The sequence below is a fragment of the Parathielavia appendiculata genome (assembly GCF_033297405.1).
Source record: "Parathielavia appendiculata strain CBS 731.68 unplaced genomic scaffold N657scaffold_3, whole genome shotgun sequence".
Classification (NCBI taxonomy): domain Eukaryota; kingdom Fungi; phylum Ascomycota; class Sordariomycetes; order Sordariales; family Chaetomiaceae; genus Parathielavia; species Parathielavia appendiculata.
In genome coordinates, this window is record NW_026944222.1 from 1647983 (window position 1) to 1667502 (window position 19520).

Sequence of the window (19520 nt, forward strand, 5' to 3'; positions counted from 1 at the left end):
CTGGTAGGACAGTTCGGTACGGCGCAGAAGCCTACTTTGCCAAGAGACCCTAATACCGTATAGTGTACGGATTAACTTACCAGGCTTGGCGTTGACTGCTGATCCCTGAAAGACCCCGCTAACATCTCCGGTCTCGTCGCGGGGCATTTCTGGCTGCATGCACCTCAAAGAGCTGCTGCAACTTGAGTTCTTTGTCCTCGGATCCGAAATGAGTCAATCCCAGTACCACCCACGTTCGCTTCGTATCTCAACGCTGTTGCCATGTGACTGGCATCTTTCAATCACTTAAGGATCTGGCTGTCACCCATTGTCGAATTGCCTCCCATAGTCCAAGCCCTTCTCCGGGACTCTCAACACACATCATGGCGACAGCAGCCGGGGATGGTGCCTCGGCCGGCGAGCTCCGCCTCATCGACATCAAGCCATTGCTCGCAAGGCTCTGGCCCGTCGGACACCCAGACACTGTCTCGCCAGACGAGATCGCTGAGGCTATCTCGTACTTCTTTACGAACCAGGTCTCGGAAGTCCACGCCGGCGCCTTGCTGATGACCCTCCATTTCACCGGCCTAGACCGGCAGGCAGAGGTGCTGGCCAAGACAGCAGAGTGCATGCTCAAGGCTGCGGCGAAGATTGATGAGCCGGCTCTTCGTGCAGTCATCGACGGAAGGCGCAGAAAGGAAGGGGAATACCGGGGTGGATTGGTGAGCTCTTCCCTGCTGGCTCTTTTGCTGGACGTGGCTAACCATTCTTAAAGGTCGACATTGTGGGCACAGGAGGCGATTCGCACAACACCTTCAACATCAGCACGACCGCCTCGATCCTCGCCTCCAGCCTCCTCCTCATCGCCAAGCACGGCAACCGAGCATCCACCTCCAAATCCGGCTCGGCCGACCTCCTGGCCTGCATGCAGCCGCAGGCGCCCCAAATAGCGCGCATCCGCCCGGACACCATTGCCTCGCTCTACAGCAACACCAACTATGGCTTCCTGTTCGCCCCCGTATTCCACCCGGGCATGCGCTACGTGGCTCCGATCCGGAAACAGCTGCCCTGGCGAACAATCTTCAACCTCGTCGGGCCGCTCGCCAACCCAACCGACCTCAACCCCACCTCCACCAGCACCACCGGCCCGCTCCTCGAAGCGCGCATGATCGGCGTAGCGCGCAAGGACATCGGCCCCGTCTTCGCGCACGCCCTGCAGCTCGCCGGCGCGCGCAAGGCGATGGTGGTCTGCGGCGACGAGGAGCTAGACGAGATCAGCTGTGCGGGCGACACGCTGTGCTGGCGGATCCGGCCGGCGGACGACGACCCGTCCGCCGAGCCGGGCACCGCCGCCGTAGTGACGGAGCACTTTCGCCTGCACCCGCGCGACTTTGGCCTGCCGGCGCACCCGCTCTCCGAGGTATCGCCGGGCAAGGAGCCCACCGAGAACGCGGGTATCCTGCGGCGGATCTTGGACGGCGAGATGCCCGAGGACGATCCGATTCTGCACTTTGTGCTGATTAACACGGCCGCGCTGTTCGTCTTGTCGGGGATATGCGAGGCTGACACGAGTAGTTTGGGGTATGGTGATGATGGGGTTGTCATCAAGGAGCGTGGGCCGGGCGGAGGACGGTGGAAGGAGGGTGTAAGGAGGGCACGCTGGGCGATCAAGAGTGGCGAGGCGGCGAGGCAGTGGGCGAAGTTTGTGAAGGTGACAAATGGGTTCACTGAGATTTAGCTGGGGAGTGGCTGCTTGATCGCTTAGACAGATGTTGCGGCTCATGGCGATGGCGGTTAGAGGTAGGGGAGGATCAGCAGCAATACGGCGAGGGCGTTCCTAATTCTTGATCATGATCTGCGTGGCTAGAGCTTTTAAGCCGGACCCGAGTTGTATTTGAATACATATTTGAGTGAGTAGGGATAACCAGGGCATTTGAGTTGGGATGACCTTGAAGATGACTCTCAGCTAACTCTTCTTTACGCCCTTTTCCTTCTCAGTTGGCGCATCCCTGACACTCTCTTCTCCCCGGCGTCTCACACAGCCGTTACCCTTCTTCTTAGCTCTCTGGTGCTGTCTCCTGCGCCGCGAGTGTCCTCCATCATCCTACTTTGACAGCACACCCCTGACGATCCCCTTGACCATCGGCTTCCCCTCAATCAGCAGCTCCCCAATCCCCGTTTTCTCCCCACTGCCATCCTTCAACCACCGCGCGAGCAGGTCATTGCTCTCTTTGGGCTTGACGCCATCGTCCCGCGTCCCCACCGTGACATGAGCCACCCGGTTAACGCACTCCCACTTGGGCTTGGCGGGGAGGGACACGTCGCCGGCGTTAATGTTCTCGTCCTCTGGACTGGTGGGCACGAGGCGCACGACGATGGCCATGATGCGGTCGTCAAACACCACGCGCTCCAGCTGGACCTGCAGCTCGCCCAGCTTGCCGTCCGGGTGGATCGCGCCGTCGGTTTCCTGGAGGAACATGTACCGCTTCCAGAGTTCTGGGTGCTCCTTGGCCGAGGCGCGGTGCATGAGCGTGACGTGAAATTTGGGCTGGACGCGGCGGGCACCCTGGAGTTGTTTGAAGAAGCGGGTTTGGGATGCGGAAAGATTGGGGGAGAAGGTCTTCTCGAGGGCGGCGAGTATGTCGTTGGTGGTGAGGTCGACCGACATGTATTCGAGCGGTTTCTTCTTTTGTGGCTTTTCTGCGGCTTGCTGCTGCTGCTTGTTGTTCTTTTTGCTGTCGTTTCGCGAGCGATCGGGGATGATGTGCCGCATGTCGGGCTTGTAGCCATCGAGAGCCGCTTGAATGGCCTTGTCCATGTCCTCAGCGGAGGGTATCTCTTTGACGAAATTGGGATATTGGCGATGTAGCTCCTTGACGACAATCTCCAAATTCTCTCGGCTGCCTGCAGTGGGATCAAGGTCGATGACAGCATCGAAACCGGCGTCGGGCTCCTTCTCGATATCGCAATGCTCAAACCGTTTGATGAAGCCCTCCATGATGCCAACAACCTTGCCCATATCTGTGGCGGCCTGGATGGTCTGATGGTTGTCACCACGGGCCAGCACCCGGTCTTGGGTTACCTGTCGAATCTTGTCGATGTCATTATGGACGAAGTTCAGGGCGACCAGTCTGGCCGTCGCATGCTGCATCTTGACATCGTTAATCAGCTGCTTCCTCTCGTGTTTCATGGCATTGTTGCGGTCGGCAAATACGGCTGCATGTTCGTCCAACTCGTCCAAGAGTGCCCTGGTAAAACGCGGGGGCCGCTTGGGGCCAGTAATGTTGTCGTTCTGAATATGACCCCAGCCAAATAAGCTGCTAAGTGCAAGCCCGATGGTGGTCTTGCCACAGCCGATTGTGGCAATAGGCACCAGAATGATATCGCGATCGACGCTGGAAGCCCCACCGTCAAGGTCTTCCAAATTGGCAGCATCAGATCCCCTCAGGTTCTTGTACTCCAAGAAGTCATTGCGCAACTTGATGATGCCGTGGTTTTGCAGATAGGCCTTGCCCAAGGTTCGGTCGGCGGCAAGACGTTTTCGGACGTAAAGCAGGTACTCCTCGGTGATCTTGACGTGTTTCCTGAGCTTGAACTGCTTGCCCCCGATGAGCGCCTTGGTTGCCTCTCGCCACTGACGATACATCAAGTACGGCTCCTCAAACTTGTACTTGAAGAACCAGTCTTGATACGGGGCCACGCCCGGGTTGGTAGTCATCTTGCAGCGAATGACAAAGCCTTCAACATCCCGGCCATCATGGGCACCTGTCTCTGCTACCTCCTCCAGGAAGGCCTTGACAGTTTGAACGTCGTCTATTATGATCAGGCCCGTCTTGATGAAGCCCCAGTCGTCGGCGAACTTCTGAACGAGAGGGGAAGGATATGTCATGAAGCCAGGGATGTTAATGTTGATCCCGTGGAGGTAAAGCCCGGCCTTATCCGGGCCGTAGGCTAGAATGTGCTCCTCGAAGCTGTCATCGCAGAGCTCGGCGACGGCAGTCGCGTTCCGCTTCCTCAGTTCCCGGGCCAAGTCCTGCTTGGTCTTGCCGATACGCTGAAGCTGCCGCTCGAGGTGTCGCTCTCCCACGTTGGCATGGCTGACGGCGACGTCGGAGCGGTCTCCTGTCGAGTGCTTACTGCAGACGAGTAGTGTGTCATCCTCGAGGCCGCTGATGAAGATGATGCAGCCGTTTTCCTTCAGGCTGAGCTCATAAGGGCCCTTTGTCCGCTCGAAAATGTGGTCCCACGAGGTCTCGCGCACTTCGCCGATGTTGAAGAACTTGTCGTAACCACGAACGGCGATCTCGGGAACGCCTTGCTTGGTCCTCGTGGTGAACAGGCCGCGGGCATAGGTGGGCAGGTCCCGGCGCTTGTAGTCGTGCTCCTGAAACCGCCACGAGTCGACTATGATGCCTGTTGGGGACGAGGCAACGGCGTACTTCGTCTTCTTCGCACTGAACCCACCGCGGCCCTTGCCCCTCTTGCTGCATTCCTCGAGGCCGTTGATCACAGTAGAGGTTTCATGCGGATCTTGGCTGAGATAAGGAACCTTCATTCCTGCAGCAAGCTTGGCATAATCCGTCGAGGCCTTGTACTTCGACGACAGCGCATTATCCAACGTCTCGACAGTGCCCTCCATCTTGTTGGTGAGCAGCGAACTTGTGGTGGAGATTGGGCGAAAGTGAGCAGGGACGGTTGGGTGAGGGGCGAAGCTTGCTTTGTGGTGGATACGGCGTCCAGAAGCCTCCGATTGTGATGCAAGGCGGTTTGTACCAAAGGCAGCCCAGTTGCGATGCGGTGGATGGATGAAACCCAATTGGTAAGGGAGAACGGATTGCTTGGTTGCCACTGCTGGTGAACTGAGTCGACCACGAGATGTGAGGGCAGCCCTAGAAGCTGGAGTTTGGATGCTTTTAAACATAGATGCACTGCTTGGCTCATCGAGAATTGTGACAAGGAAGCTGAACCCCCAACAAGAAAGAGCAGGTGCTGCTCAGACAAGTCCTAGGTACCTTAAGGTTACCGTATGAGTCAAACGTTGTCCTCAGCGTGGCGCAAATTGGAAATGATGCAGAAGAAGTTAAAGCACCTGCTCAAGACGCTCAGGGACGCTTCTCAATTCTAACCTCGCCGAAGAGTCACATTCCCAGTTGGTTACTGCAATGCTTCATCAATGGAGACTGACTTGGAGCCAACAGCCGCTGCCAGGGGCACCGCCCCACAACAACCAACAGCAACCTGGAAGGTCCAAGCTCCCCGAATCAACCCCGCCATGTCTTTGACCCCACCAAAAGTTTCGCTGGCTCGGGACCTGTAACCGTCACGATCAGCGCCGTGGAGGTTCCGCACCCAGTCGTCGTCCTCAACCAAAGATATTCTATCAGCAATACATCCACCCCAGTACCAGGAATTTGGACCGAGTCAGCGCGACACTTCAACATGGCACCCAACCCCTACCTCCTCGCAGCCGACAACCCGCAAGCTCTCATTTCTCTCCTCCGCGAAGACCCCTCCTTAGCGTCGGCCCAAGACGAACACGGTTACTCCCTCATTCATGCCGCCGCCAGCTACAACCACCTGGACCTCCTCCGCGCTCTGGTCCGCGAATTCAAGGTGCCAGTCGACCTCAAGGACGAAGACGGCGAGACGGCATTATTCGTCGTTGAATCTGTCGACGCCGCCCGCGTGCTGGTCGACGAGCTGGGGTTAGACGGCAAGATTCAGAACGAGGAGGGCCAGACAGCAAGGGAGAAGATTGAGGCTGAAGCTGAGTTTCCAGCGGTGGCTGAGTATCTTCGGAGTATCGACGCCGGGTCGTCAGCCGCCAATGGCAAGGCACCGAACGGAATGGAACTGCCCCCGATCCCGGGAGGCTTGCAAGTGACAGTGGGCACAATGGATGTGGCCGAGACGCAAGGGCAGCAGCCGGATCCCGAATTCCGCAGGAGGATCGAGGAGCTTGCTGCCAGGCAGGATTTCCAGACACCCGAGGGCCAGGCAGAGTTGCGGCGGTTGGTTGAGGACGCGATACGCGGGGAGGAGTTCAGCGAAGAGAGGAGCGTACGGCCGAGGCAATATTGAGATAGAAAAAAAAATGGCGCCGTGTCACCCGTGTCCTATGACCTCCCACATGAGGTACTCCCCTGTCGGGTTGGGCATCCGGAGGATTGTGCACTCGGCGTTATCCCCGGCAAGGCCCTTCGAGAAGGTGGTTGTACTGAACGAGAACCAGGTCTTGGGCTGGAGCGTGGTGATGATGTTGATCAAGGTCTGCCGGGACCAACATGGTGCAAGGAAGCCTTGCCAGCTGATCTTGCAGATCTTGCTCTCCGTCCGGGCTTCCGGGACTTGGTACCGTGAGAGGTACGGGTCTATCTTGTCCCCCACCTCGATGCGTGGGCTCTGAAGGCGGACGAGAGATAGCCACTCGTACAACCCGGTTGAAAAGTCCTCGAAGTCGTCTTTGCCACTGGAGGAGAGGGAGTCGACGTCCGGAGAAAGCTTGGGCATCACCACGTGGATGTCCCGCAGTATACCAGGGCTGGATGTGTACTTGGTGGGAAAGTGGCACGCCAGCGGATCCGGTTCAGGAGCTGCAATTGTGGTTAGTCAAGAAATGCAGCGTTGGCCGAGGGTTCTTTACTTGTTGAACCGATGTTACAGAATAGCCATGTCACGGGCTCGGCGAGTGCATTTCTGCTCGCGTAAATCAGCCGGTCAAACCCCTTCTTTCCTGGAAACATGGAAGGGGCCGTGAGGTCAAATTCGACGACTATGGATGTCAGCAGGAAAACGCAAAATTGTTGGTTTCTTGAGACTCACTCCACCAGGGCTTGAGCCCGCGTTTCCCCTTTACGCCATGGGGCTTCCCAACCAAGCCTGCGCATTCATATGCTTCCTTATCTAGGATCATGGTGAGCGTGCCGTTTCGTAAAGCAAAGACGTTGTCGATTCCTCTCCTGCCCTCAGAGAGCATCATGATGTTGCCTGTTACGTGTTAAGCGAGTTCCGGCTTTCGGGCTCAAACGGGTCCCCCCCTCTCACCATTCTTGATGTACTCTGTGAAGAACTCCCCAGACAAAATATTATGCAGTGACATGACCACCCTCTTGAATTCAGGGGCCGACATCTCCTGGAGAAGCTTTTCTTGGACCAGCTCAAATACTTCTTGGGGTATAATCAAGTCAGCCTAGAGGCGGGTTAGCCAGTAACCTCTTCTAACCACAGGACCTCTGAGGAATACAGCCGCAGACATCAACGTACTCTGTGGACAAAGTCTTGGCTTGTAAATGTCGCCCACGGCTTCGACTTCGAAGGGGCCTGTTTTGGGTCCAGATGCCTCATGACCCCGTACGTGACATAGCACTTTGAGGCTTGGTAAACGGCTGGTGGATTGAAGGACAACATGTTACTTTACTCCTGATCCAAGGTGAATATTATCCTTTCTTGTGGTGTCAGGTCAGGTACTAGTTGCAGGAACCTCAACATTGAGTCTGACCGAGTGGGCCAGAACTTTTCGGCGAGGCAGAATCTCTAAGATCTGAAAGTACACGGTCGGTGTCTATCAAGCAATTTGTCCACATATGATTGGTTTAAATGAAAGAAACCCCACTAATCCGTAGCTAAGTTCACGCCCCGGTAATCCTAGGTCTTGCACAAACTTGCCCTTTTCAACCAAACTCAAGCTTTTGCATTCGAGTCAAACGAGGAGTGGTGTCTTGGAACTCACAAACCCAACTCGAGCAATTGACCAGATGACTAGCATTGAAACTATAACCGAATTTCCGATTTCAACAACAACGACCGGACAACCGGGCTCGACACCCTGATCGCGAAAAGATGAACTATCTCATTCGCTTCTCCCAGTCTCACGAGACGTTCCGTCTCCCTGAGATTCAATCCCTGGCCCTAATCGAGGGAATTGACATGAAGGTCATATTCTACAGTCTTGAAGTAAGCTCCCTCGAACTGGACTCGTAAGGGTTGAGAGCACCCTTTGCCATCACCACCATTGGCTGCCATCCATTACCCCACCCCCTGAATATCGTCAACATCAACAGCCCCCTTGCTAACCCGCGTCTCGTCAGTCCCCTTTCTGCGTCGTCAACCTTCCCTCACCCGACGCCGCAGCCCGCCTAATCCGCCGCTCCATCCTCGCCATGTCTATCCACGAGCTGTGGGGCTCCGGTCCGGACCTGTCCGCCGTGCACGCCGCCGTGCAGGCCACCACGCGCCACCTCTGGTCGCGGTACATGATTTGTTCCTTCAAATTCACCATCGACTCGTACCAGGGCTCGCGCAGCGCCGAGGACAAGGTCCGCATCATCAACTCGTTCGCCTACCTCGGCTTCGCCGGGCCAATCCAGATGCGCCGCCCGGACGAGGAGTTTATCTTGTTTGAGGACTGGGAGTTCAACTCGACGCCGCTGGGCATCCCGGACCCCAAGTACTACTACTTTGGGCGCTACCTGGCGTCCGGGGCTCGGGACCTGCCCAAAAAGCTAGACTTGAAGAAGAGGCGGTACATTAGCACGACGTCCATGGACGCTGAGCTGGCGCTGGTGACGGCCAACCTGGTGCTGGCGGTGCCCGGGAAGGTCATATATGACCCATTTGTCGGGACGGGCAGCTTCCCGATTGCGTGCGCGCAGTTTGGGGCTCTGACGTTTGGGAGTGATATTGATGGGAGGAGTATCAGGGGGGATGAGAAGAAGAGGACTTTGAGGGCCAACTTTGAGCAATACGGCTTGCTTGCCGGGTTAGGGGGAATGTTTACAGCGGACTTGACAAACTCGCCTATTAGGAGGGCAGAGTTAAGGTATGACGGAGATGGCGTTACAGGGAGGTTATTCGATGGCATTGTGTGTGATCCGCCGTATGGGGTAAGAGAAGGGTTGAGAGTACTGGGGGTCCGTGATCCGGAGAAGTGTCCATGGGTGATACCCAAGGGCAAGGAGATGTACAAGTGAGTGTTACACGGTTGAGGACAGGCTAAGGCTTAACTAACCGTGTACTCTTCAGGAACCCCGACTTCATCCCGCCAAGGAAGCCCTACAGCTTCCTTGCCATGTTGGACAGCATCTTGCAGTTCTCAGCCCAAACACTCGTCGACAATGGGCGGCTATCATTTTGGATGCCTACCGCCAACGACCAGAACCAGGAGATACCAGTGCCGAAGCACCCTTATCTCGAAATAGTCTCAGTTTGTACACAGACCTTCAACAAGTGTATGCTTTGCCTTGTCCATACCATTATTGTCTTGGGCAGTGCTGACGGGAGACAGGGTCCCGCCGCCTCATCACGTACCGGAGGATCCCTGACAGAGAAGTAGATCAAGAGGCAATGAAGGCGAGAGAGGAGATGAAACCTGTGGGCAAGACAGCTGACGAGCTGAATCCCTTCCGCAAGGCCTACTTCAGCAAATTTGAGCCAGTCGATGGAGGATTTAACGATGCGCCTTAGATACCCATATCCCGTTTCGGATGTACAATAAAACGCTCCGCATTCAACCCGGCGTTTGCGCCGCCCCCGTCCTCCACCAGTCTCGTCTTGCGCTAACCTCCCCATCAGTGGCTCGTACCCTGGGCTTGATGTTCCACCTCCACCTCCACGCAGTCGCAACAAATCCATGTGTTCCATCCCGCCTGCGATTGGTGTGCATGATCGTTATCCAAGCAGACAATATGCAGCGCTGATAACCTCCCAAAACGTAAAACCAGATAGACCTTCCACCCTGATTGTGTAGCATGTGTGACCCTGATGCCTGACGTGTCCAAACCCTGCGTTTATCGAAACTCCATAGCCCCAAAACACCCCTTGTTGTCCACATATTTCAGCTCAAGCTGTTGAAACCTAGCCAACGAAGTCAGCATATTTCGTACATCCAGTCACTGAAATTGGAGACACTCACTTCTCGCTCTTGCTGTGGAAGTAGATACCGCTCACCTCCCCCTTGACCTGGTTGAAGCAGATGTAGTAGAACCCCTCGAAGCTCGCCCCATTAATCGTCCGAACCCGATGGTCTGGAACAAGGAAGTGCTCCTTCCATCGCATAAAAATGTTTTCCCTCTGGTCGACATCCTTGATTACCGTGTGTCCGCCCTTGCGCGCCTGCTTCAGGTACGGCCGGAAGGCGGTGAACTTGGACCAGTGCGACAGGTCAATCTTCTCGCTCGCGCCCCATCCTTGGTGTTGCGTGATGAAGCCGTACTTGGTGCCGATAATCTCGCCCTCAAAATACGTTGTTAATGTCGGGTGGTCGTCGGTCAGGCCTGGCGGACGAGAGTGGTTAGCTCCGACTGTTGGGCCATTTGCTCCGGGAGCGAAAACCAACCTTGAATCTTCAGATAGCCGCAGAGAAACGACTCGCGCATGTCCACGTGCTTAATCTCGACCTCAACATCATACCGCTGCCGCTCCGACTGCTGTGTCCCCGCAAACTTACTCCCCGGCTGAAGGTACAGCGACGGCGCCGGAGTCATGACCCTCATGTGCGAATACTCCAGTCCCAGCCCGACGAGACCGCTGTCCTCCACCCACCGCGGGCCCCGTTCCGCCGGGTTCCAGACGTCGACCTCGCGCAACTTCCCCATGACGGAGGAGAGTCGCTCCGTCGCCGGCTTCCTCCGGCCCGTTGCTCCGCCTAGTGTCGTCCTCGCGATTCCGTCTCTGCTTCCCCCGCAACTCCCGCCCCCAGCGCCACCCCGCGCGTGCTCGTCGCTGGCGGCGCTCATGTCATCGTCCGCATCCGCTGGCTTGTGTCTCTCCCCGGCGACGTCATGCGAGACGACCATTCTGTCGGGCTCGTGTCCCATATCGGCAACAGTGCCCTCCGATTGTGGCCCCGGCGACATGGTGGCCGATCGCGAGTCGTCGGTAACGGTCGGGTTCGGGCCCGCGCCGCGGTCGGCGGGATGGCTGCTCGGAGATAGCGGGCGCCGCCAGACTGAATGCGATGGCGATTCTGGCGATGTCGGCGCGACTTCTGAGGCCGTTTGCGAAGTGGGCTGCTGCTCCTCAGGGTCGGGACATGACGAGAGAGGGTAGAAGCGCGGTGAAGGTGGATCAGACGCGTTGGAGGAGGGCGTGGGCATGGCGAGCGGTTGGCGGCGACGGTGATTGAGGTCGGCTGCGTTGACAGGCGTGCAGTGACAACAATCTAGGTCTCGCGATCGTCAGGTCGGTGATGGTTCTAAACCTGGGAAGCGCTTCGAACGAAGGCGCAATCTGTGCATAAGCTGAGGGAAATATCCAAAGCGTTGACGTTTACTTCCCGTGCGCTACGGGCGCAATGGATTGGAGATATCAACCACAGGCAAATGTTTGGACGTCGGCACTGTTCTTGGGCGCAGGAGAGCTGGCGATAGTCTCGTGCGGTTCGCTCTCAGCGGAGCTTAGCCAAGCGCCATATGTCAAATCCCGTCGCGGGGAAGATCACGGTCAGGATGTCTCCGAGGATCGGTTGGGGTGTAAATGCCCAAGCGTGGGCTCAGGCCTGGGAAATGAACCGCAGGATGGGGTTTCTTTTGAGCACAATATTGGCACCAGGCTGAAAAGAAACACCGAGTATCAAGTTGCGTCGGGGAGATGGAAGAGTTGGAAGTTCCAGCAATGACGACGGCGCGATTGGACGATCGCCCCTTAAGTGAATCCATGTCCAGGGACCTGATTCTGGGGCGCGTTCTTGGCATCCGGAAACGACCCCCGCGTCTATGACAGGAGTCCCACCAACTTCTTCAGCATGTTCAACGTCACTAATTGCTGCGGCGTATTGCATCTGTGTCCGTTCAACTGCTGCGCATCGGAGACAAACCTTGTCTGGCTACTGGATGGAACCTTGCTCGACACCCCAAGCTTTCCATGCAGAGAACGGACTGCAGTGAGGGACACAGCTGTCAACAAATGATTGGCACTGGTAAAACAGTCGGCTTCAACGCTAACCGTGGGGTTGAATATGGCCGGGAAAACCAGGGCAGGCTGTCGTTTGCCTGATCATACATTTTCCTCCCTCCACTTGCATTCCCAAGAGTAGAAGTGAGAATCACCCGGCCTCTATCTCGGTATGCCCTTCGCAGTGAGTATCCACTGCTTGCCGTGGACCCGACCAAGGACCATGACACCATGAGCAGGCCGGTATACTCTCGCCCAATTCCGTGGTGAGCAGGATAACCCGATCTGACGTGTCTCTTTCTGTCGAAGCCGTGCGCTGTTGCTGAAGCCCACTCCCGCTCCAGCACAGCACGTCTGGGGTCGATCGGGAATCAGATAGGTTTGATCTTGAAATGCAGCGCAATGAGACTAAAGACGAGGGCCTTTAGGTCCTGCACAAGGTAGTAGAAGACGCGCAGACCTTCCGGGTCTGCAGACTCGGTCACGTCGTTGATCGAGCCGATCTTGGCAGTCTGCGCAAAGTTAGCAATCCAGTTACCGAGAGCCAGCGATGCCGTTGTGAATCACCTCGAACGAAATGTGATCGTTCCCGAGTCGAATCTCCAGCTCCTGCCGCCCGTCCTTGTTCTTGGTCGGCCATTTCGCGTCATCTTCCCTGTGTCCTGTTAACCAGGTGACTCTCAGGTTTGGTAAAGCTGCCGGTCGTACTTCATAATCTCGCTTTCCCTCACAATCCTCTTAATCTCGTCGACAACCAGGGAGCTGACAAACACTGTGTCGAGGTTGCAGGTCCGTCAGCGATCGTTCCCAGCTTGCGGGGCAGGGAGACATCGTACTCTCTTTCCGTATCAAGCTGTCATTTCTATAGTTGGAATTGTTGGCGTAGCGGGCAGTAGCGCTCCGGCCATCGCCAACCACGCGGAAGTCGAACTCTGCATGTCACAGCCCAATCAGCTGGGTGCGCTCAGGTGTAGCTTGATGGTGGCTGCGACGTACCGAGGAACTCGTGTCCGAATCGACCTTGATGGCCGGAACTGCCAATAAAAAATTAGTACATCGGTATTGAAATCGCAAGGAAGTCGTCGCATACTAGTATCGAATGTAAAATGGTTCGTTGAGGTTCGACATGGCGGGCGAGGATGGATTGGGAATTGGGAACCTTCACGGCTTCGGTCGAATGCATTTCATGGACAGCGGGGCAAAACCCCACCAACGCAAAGCTTGGCGAACATGGAGTTCCCACGTGATTTGTCGCTTCTTGACAGTTGGCAGACACAGCTGCCACAGGCGCAGGTAATGCCACATCTCCCATGCACTCCTATGGTTCCTTTCGATCTTGACTGACCGTATCGGGGGAGTGGACTCCTTTGGCTCTCGACCACGAAACACGCAGGTGATGCTCCGCTCTCCGACGCTGCCAGCGGCCACCAAACCACGCTTCATTTACACGGCAAGCTTCTGATCCGCAGACTCTGCCTCCGACAATCGACAAGGGGTGCGTTGCGACCCGAGCCCGAGGACAGCTCACTCAGGAGTGTTCGTTCCTCCTAGCCATCCATCCGACCTCCGAACCCATTTCCAACACCGGATCGATCACGTCGCCTTGCTGCAAGCACCGCCCTTCCCTCCGACCTCTGCTCTGTTTTACTGCGATCACCACTGGCTCGCCGCCGTGCACGGCCCACCATGTCCTTCCTAGACAATGCATACAGTCTGGTCAAGGACAGTGCCACCGAGGGCACCCCCACGTTGGCCGAGCTGCGGACCCAGCTCGAGAAGGGCACCGACGAGACCAAGGTCGAGACCATGAAGCGCATCTTGACCATCATGCTCAACGGCGACCCTATGCCCCAATTGCTCATGCACATCATCCGATTCGTCATGCCGTCCAAGTCCAAACCGCTAAAGAAGCTGCTTTACTTCTATTACGAAATCTGCCCCAAGCTCGACGCTCATGGGAAGCTAAAGCAGGAGTTCATCTTAGTATGGTAAGGCCTTCTTGATGGGTGTCGTTGGCGGTTTACCATTTTGCGCTGACAAGTTTTGCAGTAACGGCATCCGTAACGACTTGCAACATCCGAACGAGTTCATCCGAGGCAACACGTTGCGCTTCCTCTGCAAGCTTCGGGAACCCGAGCTCCTCGAGCCGCTGCTCTCGTCGGCGCGCTCGTGTCTGGAGCATCGTCACGCTTACGTACGGAAGAACGCCGTCTTCGCCGTAGCATCCATCCACCAGCACTCGCCATCGCTAATCCCTGATGCCGCCGACCTCATCGCCACATTTCTCGAAGGAGAGAGCGACCCGACATGCAAGAGGAACGGCTTCGCTGCCCTGTCCAGCATCAGCCATGACAAGGCGCTGGCCTACTTAAGCGCCGTCTTCGATGGTATCCCAAATGCAGAGGAGCTCCTGCAGCTCGTCGAGCTCGAGTTCATCAGGAAAGATGCCGTCCACAACTCGCAAAACAAGGCGCGGTACTTGCGGCTCATCTTCGACCTTCTCGAGGCAAATACATCCACAGTTGTTTACGAGGCAGCGTCCTCCCTCACGGCGCTGACTAACAACCCCGTGGCTGTCAAGGCCGCCGCCGGAAAGTTCATCGAGCTTGCGATCAAGGAGGCAGACAACAACGTCAAACTTATCGTGCTCGACCGGGTTGACCAGCTCCGGCAGAAGAACGAGGGAATCCTTGATGACCTAATAATGGAGATTCTGCGCGTGCTATCGAGTCCCGATATCGATGTGCGCAGGAAGGCGCTAGAGATCGCGTTGGAGATGGTGTCAAGCAAGAACGTCGAGGAGGTTGTCCTCCTTCTCAAGAAGGAACTGTCCAAGACGGTCGACCAGGAGTATGAGAAGAACAGCGAATACCGCCAACTCCTCATCCACTCCATCCACCAGTGCGCAGTCAAGTTCTCCGAGGTGGCTGCCAGCGTTGTAGATCTTCTCATGGACTTCATTGCCGATTTCACCAACGCCTCAGCTGTCGACGTTATCAACTTCGTCAAGGAGGTTGTGGAGAGGTTCCCCGCACTGCGCCCGGCTATTACGCAAAGACTCGTCGACACACTCAGGGAGGTCCGCGCTGGGAAGGTTTACCGCGGTATTCTCTGGATCATTGGCGAGTACTCCCTCGACGAGAAGGATATCCGGGATGCTTGGAAGGGTATTAGGGCTAGCCTCGGCGAGATTCCCATCTTGGCGTCGGAGCAGCGGTTGCTTGACAACATGGATAATGAGGAGGAGAAGGACCATGCTCAGGTCAATGGGCATCCCAAATCGACCGCGGCTGGCTCCCGGAAGGTTCTTGCGGATGGGACATATGCAACCGAGACTGCCCTCACGAGCCAATCTGCCGCTGCCGCCAAACTAGAAGCCGTCAAGGCATCCTCAAAGCCCCCGCTCAGGCAGCTCATTCTGGATGGTGATTACTATCTGGCCGCCGTCTTAGCCGCGACGCTCACGAAGCTGGTCATGCGCCATTCTGAAATCTCTTCCGAGGCCGCTCGCACCAATGCTCTCCGGGCCGAGGCCATGCTGATCATGATCTCCATCATTCGCGTCGGCCAGTCACAGTTCGTCAAGGCGCCTATTGACGAAGATTCGGTCGATCGCATAATGAGCTGCGTACGATCGCTCGCCGAGTTCAAGGAGCACAAGGAGCTGGAGACGGTATATCTAGAGGACACAAGGAAGGCTTTCCGTGCCATGGTGCAGGTGGAGGAGAAGAAGCGCGAGGCCAAAGCAGCGTTCGAGAAGGCCAAGACGGCCGTGCAGGTCGATGATGTGGTTTCGATCCGCCAGTTGTCTAAGAAGAATGCCGTCGACGGTGCTGATGCAATCGAGCTTGACCTAGAGCGGGCAACAGGCGGTGACAGCAGCGCGGCCGAAGATCTCTCTGGCAAGCTTAGCCGCGTTGTGCAGCTCACCGGTTTCTCGGATCCTGTGTATGCCGAGGCATACGTCAAAGTCCACCAGTTCGACATCATTCTCGACGTACTACTCGTCAACCAGACGACCGACACGCTGCAGAATCTTACCGTCGAGTTTGCCACCCTCGGCGACCTCAAGGTGGTGGAGCGGCCGACGAGCCAGAACCTGGGTCCGCACGATTTCCACAACGTGCAGTGCACCATCAAGGTGTCTTCGACCGACACAGGCGTCATCTTTGGCAACGTCGTGTACGAAGGCGCGCACTCGACCGACACCAGCGTGGTCATCCTCAACGACCTGCACGTCGACATCATGGACTACATTCAACCGGCGACGTGCTCCGAGACGCAATTCCGCACCATGTGGACCGAGTTTGAGTGGGAGAACAAGGTCAACATCAACAGCAAGGCCCAGTCGCTGCGCGACTTCCTCGACCAACTCATGGCCTGCACGAACATGAACTGCCTCACCCCCGAGGCGAGTTTGAAGGGCGACTGCCAGTTCTTGAGCGCCAATCTGTATGCCAGGAGTGTATTCGGTAAGTCTCTCTCTAGTTTTTCCTCATCGCACCCATCTTCAACATCCACGGTGTTGCACGGCTTGTATGCTGACTCTTGCTCTTCCAATAGGCGAGGATGCCCTGGCGAACTTGAGCATCGAGAAAGAAGGGGACGACGGCCCCATTACTGGCTTCCTCAGGATACGCAGCAGGTCGCAGGGGCTGGCCCTCAGCCTGGGATCCCTCAAGGGTTTGAACAAGATTGGCTCGGCGGCTGCTTGAAGATAGCGAAGCCTGCAGCCTCTTTTGGGCCAAATTACCGGAGCGGACTTCTCCGTTCCCGGTGGCGGCAAGGGCAGACGCAGACGCCGTGCGTGATACTCGGAAGAGGAGCCGAGGCGGGACTCCGATCTGAATCACAGCGTTGATGGGATTAGATACGGTAGAGGAGGGATGTTCGAGCGGGTTGTTGGTGGGACTGCTAGTAGGAGTTCAGGGTTGGAAGACCGCATGGAAGTTGAGGGCCCAAAAATGAGATGGATGCGAAAAAGGGCGGCAAGAGGTAGTTCAGCGGAGATGTTTAGATTATACAGCAGCATTCCATGAGATTCACCGTTTGATTCTGGACCAAAGGAACGGGTAGGCTCATATGCAGAGCAAAATCATCATTGTTGAAAATGAAATCGACTAGTGGTCCACTACCTGCCCTCTCTCACAAACTGGGTATTGCCGTTTCTGTATACGCCCCTATTGCAGACTGCCTCCTGATTATAGTAGAGCCGAGTGCATCATCTGTCAGGATGCGAGGGGTGATAAATCATCCCTTTGAAAATAACCATCTCATCAACCGATGTGAGAGAATACCGGGAACATCAAAGCAAAGATACCAGATCGGGGTCGTTATCGCGTTAAAACAAGCCAGATCAAACGCCTATGAAGTTCGGTATGGATGAAGGAGAGAACATGGGGCAAGGCTGAAGTCGAAATTGGGGGTGTGGCTGAACGCTGATGCGTGGTAGCCGCCAGTCTTGAAGCCGGTTGAGAAAAGTCGATGATGGGTCCGCGGAATTGTGTTGACTTCGTGGAATGACGGGTATGTTCGGTATGGAGAGGAGATTACATGCACATGTAAAAGGCTGCGAGAATCCAGGCATGGCGGGCATCATAGGCGACCCATTGGTCGCCCGTGCGCTGTCGGTAGCCGCGGTTCTTGTTGGACTCGCGGCGGGATCTGATGGAAGCGATGCAGCGCCGGTAGCGGTGCTGCATTCTTTTCTCTCGTGAGCGAGAGTCAGTTTGATCCGCATCGACGAGTCGGGAGTAGGAGTGTGAGTTGCCCGGCTTCAAGAGGCCTTTGAATTTCCGTATGGCGGGAGATAAGCGGGCACGTCTCGTAATAGAGGAGTCGATAGGAGTAGGGTTCGCACTTTCGAATGCCGCAGAGCATGACTGAGACGGCAGGTCTTCCGGCAATGGTGAGAAGCGGTCCTAACGATCGAACACCAAGGCGTTGATGACATGTCCTTGCTTCCAGCCCTGGTTCCTGAGGGTAGAATTCTCTTGGAGGATTTTGCCCATGTAGGCGATCCGGACTTTCTTGGTAGAGAGTAGCTTTTTTGCATGATAGTGTCAGTGGAATGCAGTGTATAAAGACTCGGGCTCGGTTACTCACTTTTCCTTCCTCTGCAATCTGTCTTGCGATGCGGCGAACAGAGTCTCCTTTGCCCACCGTAACGCTGACATCCCCGGATCCGTCACTCAGCCTCGCTCTGATGGTGATCTGATTCCGGACATCCAAGACGGCCTTGCCTTTCTCCTCCCTTCGCCGCTCAGCCTCCTCGTCACCGCACTCTCGCTCCGTTTCTTCGCCAGCTGTCAGGTCGGCTTTGACATCGTCAAGTTCTTCCTCTTCGGGGGAGCCAGGACTCCACAGCATGTTCACAGGGTCGGCGACAACCGGATGAGTCAGCGGGTAGTAGTTGCCGAGCGCATCATATGCACCATTATACAAGTCGCCAGTGGGTAGGGTGATATCGGCGGCATCGAGGATGCTCTGAGCAGTCGCTAAAGCAACAGCCGGGTCTTCCTCGCTTGGCCCATCTTCCTCGCTCATTCGCGGGAAGCGACGGTTGCGCGCCGCCTCGTCGGCAGCCCAAAGCACCTCGAGTGCAGTACGCAACGCTTGCCATATCTCCTCTCTCCCGGTAACTCTGGTTTCAAAAAACTCGGTTCGCTCGCGCCGCAAGGCCGCAGGGGTCCATTGCCTATCGTGGCTGGTCCACTCGTGCCGCCGCAAGGGCTTATTGATGTGCTGAGTCAGTGGTTGGTTCGAGTGCCTACGCCGGCGATGGGAGGTAGAGGAGAGTGATTCATCAATGCCGGTTTGTGAGCTGGTAGTGCCAGCTGCTTGGGCAGCCTCATTTATCGCTCGGGCAGAGCCGCCGGCGCCGGCGCCGCCTGGGTAGGGGGAGTTGGGACCCCCATCACGGGAGAGACAGCAACCCTACACAAATATTAGTGAAGACAAGCATAAAGCCAGCTAGATGCTGGCTGAAAAAGCCATCGTGCGACTGGGAGAGAGTTGCGTGGCGGTAGCAATCAACGAAATGGGAACAGTATGGGAGAATGGTCGCAGAACTCCAAGACGCAGAAAGATGTCATACCATGGCGGTCGAGGTCTTGCTGTGATGGCGGTTCAGTGCTCGATTTCGCACCCGCTTGACCGTTCGATGCAGCCGTCTGAATAACTAGTTCATGATGGAAGCACGTAGGAAGCGTCTTGCGCGAGATGCTGGGTGCTGCAAAGTTTCCGCTACACCGGTGCTGCCCGTCCGGCCTTTATCTCGGATTTGAAACCTGACGTCCCTCTCAAAACCTGTTGACAAGTCTGGCGCCTGTGAGCAGGAAAAAAAAAGGATGAGCACCTCTGCTTGGGTAAAAACGTCGAGTCTGTGCCGGATCGGGGCAGAAGCCAAAAGGAAAACCGATCGTGAGAAGGGAGAAAGTTGGTAACTCGACTTCAATCGCAAGAGCTCTCCTCTGGATGAGAGCCAGAAATGCCCCACCGGCGGTCAGCCTGTCGGTGGCTCATGGGCTCGTGGTTCAAGCTCACCGGCCAGGCCAGGTTCTCTGCTTGGCATCGCTTGGCTGGTGGGGTTGCGCCGTGTGGCAATCTCGATTGCCAAGAATGGTAGTGAGTGGAACCAGGATGACAGACTG

At 56.3% G+C, this 19520-nt stretch overlaps 9 protein-coding genes across 9 annotated transcripts; 4 read left to right on the top strand and 5 right to left on the bottom strand.

The window, feature by feature from the left end:
• The first annotated feature begins 165 nt into the window (after nt 1-165).
• N657DRAFT_670169 (uncharacterized protein) lies at nt 166-1947 on the top strand. Its single transcript, XM_062795529.1, has 2 exons — nt 166-701; nt 755-1947. Exons 1-2 carry the CDS (start codon nt 363-365, stop codon nt 1715-1717), a joined length of 1302 nt encoding a protein of 433 aa, XP_062649799.1. The 5' UTR covers nt 166-362; the 3' UTR covers nt 1718-1947.
• Nucleotides 1948-2083: 136 nt separating this feature from the next.
• Nucleotides 2084-4618, bottom strand: N657DRAFT_567508 (tRNA ligase; the record flags this gene model as incomplete). The annotated part of the gene is made up of 1 exon (XM_062788516.1): nt 2084-4618. One exon carries the CDS (start codon nt 4616-4618, stop codon nt 2084-2086), a length of 2535 nt encoding a protein of 844 aa, XP_062649800.1.
• An 800-nt stretch (nt 4619-5418) lies between these two features.
• N657DRAFT_654501 (uncharacterized protein) lies at nt 5419-6060 on the top strand (the record flags this gene model as incomplete). The annotated part of the gene is made up of 1 exon (XM_062794510.1): nt 5419-6060. The coding sequence occupies one exon, from the start codon at nt 5419-5421 to the stop codon at nt 6058-6060; it is 642 nt and encodes a 213-aa protein (XP_062649801.1).
• A 24-nt stretch (nt 6061-6084) lies between these two features.
• On the bottom strand, nt 6085-7386 carry N657DRAFT_567596 (uncharacterized protein; the record flags this gene model as incomplete). Its single annotated transcript, XM_062788527.1, has 5 exons — nt 6085-6572; nt 6623-6751; nt 6802-6966; nt 7024-7168; nt 7243-7386. 5 exons carry the CDS (start codon nt 7384-7386, stop codon nt 6085-6087), a joined length of 1071 nt encoding a protein of 356 aa, XP_062649802.1.
• Nucleotides 7387-7652: 266 nt separating this feature from the next.
• N657DRAFT_642800 (tRNA guanosine-2'-O-methyltransferase) lies at nt 7653-9508 on the top strand. The gene is made up of 4 exons (XM_062792414.1): nt 7653-7932; nt 8067-8944; nt 9001-9206; nt 9263-9508. Exons 1-4 carry the CDS (start codon nt 7819-7821, stop codon nt 9439-9441), a joined length of 1377 nt encoding a protein of 458 aa, XP_062649803.1. The 5' UTR covers nt 7653-7818; the 3' UTR covers nt 9442-9508.
• A 256-nt stretch (nt 9509-9764) lies between these two features.
• Nucleotides 9765-11072, bottom strand: N657DRAFT_654504 (uncharacterized protein; the record flags this gene model as incomplete). The annotated part of the gene is made up of 3 exons (XM_062794511.1): nt 9765-9831; nt 9890-10250; nt 10313-11072. 3 exons carry the CDS (start codon nt 11070-11072, stop codon nt 9765-9767), a joined length of 1188 nt encoding a protein of 395 aa, XP_062649804.1.
• A 1167-nt stretch (nt 11073-12239) lies between these two features.
• N657DRAFT_568082 (Mago nashi protein) lies at nt 12240-12996 on the bottom strand (the record flags this gene model as incomplete). Its single annotated transcript, XM_062788560.1, has 6 exons — nt 12240-12380; nt 12436-12523; nt 12577-12640; nt 12705-12800; nt 12865-12902; nt 12959-12996. 6 exons carry the CDS (start codon nt 12994-12996, stop codon nt 12240-12242), a joined length of 465 nt encoding a protein of 154 aa, XP_062649805.1.
• Nucleotides 12997-13178: 182 nt separating this feature from the next.
• N657DRAFT_614370 (Coatomer, beta subunit) lies at nt 13179-16997 on the top strand. The gene is made up of 3 exons (XM_062790436.1): nt 13179-13856; nt 13918-16340; nt 16432-16997. The coding sequence occupies exons 1-3, from the start codon at nt 13555-13557 to the stop codon at nt 16581-16583; spliced, it is 2877 nt and encodes a 958-aa protein (XP_062649806.1). The 5' UTR covers nt 13179-13554; the 3' UTR covers nt 16584-16997.
• Nucleotides 16998-17789: 792 nt separating this feature from the next.
• On the bottom strand, nt 17790-18967 carry N657DRAFT_632199 (uncharacterized protein; the record flags this gene model as incomplete). The annotated part of the gene is made up of 3 exons (XM_062791129.1): nt 17790-17912; nt 17974-18804; nt 18965-18967. 3 exons carry the CDS (start codon nt 18965-18967, stop codon nt 17790-17792), a joined length of 957 nt encoding a protein of 318 aa, XP_062649807.1.
• Nucleotides 18968-19520: the final 553 nt, after the last annotated feature.

Coding starts and splice junctions, on each gene's coding strand:
- N657DRAFT_670169 (XM_062795529.1), top strand. CDS start 363: ATGGCGACAGCAGCCGGGGATGGTGCCTCGGCCGGCGAGCTCCGCCTC. Junction 702..754: donor GGGAATACCGGGGTGGATTG/GTGAGCTCTTCC, acceptor CCATTCTTAAAG/GTCGACATTGTGGGCACAGG.
- N657DRAFT_642800 (XM_062792414.1), top strand. CDS start 7,819: ATGAACTATCTCATTCGCTTCTCCCAGTCTCACGAGACGTTCCGTCTC. Junction 7,933..8,066: donor TCATATTCTACAGTCTTGAA/GTAAGCTCCCTC, acceptor GCGTCTCGTCAG/TCCCCTTTCTGCGTCGTCAA. Junction 8,945..9,000: donor AAGGGCAAGGAGATGTACAA/GTGAGTGTTACA, acceptor TGTACTCTTCAG/GAACCCCGACTTCATCCCGC.
- N657DRAFT_614370 (XM_062790436.1), top strand. CDS start 13,555: ATGTCCTTCCTAGACAATGCATACAGTCTGGTCAAGGACAGTGCCACC. Junction 13,857..13,917: donor CAGGAGTTCATCTTAGTATG/GTAAGGCCTTCT, acceptor CAAGTTTTGCAG/TAACGGCATCCGTAACGACT. Junction 16,341..16,431: donor GTATGCCAGGAGTGTATTCG/GTAAGTCTCTCT, acceptor CTCTTCCAATAG/GCGAGGATGCCCTGGCGAAC.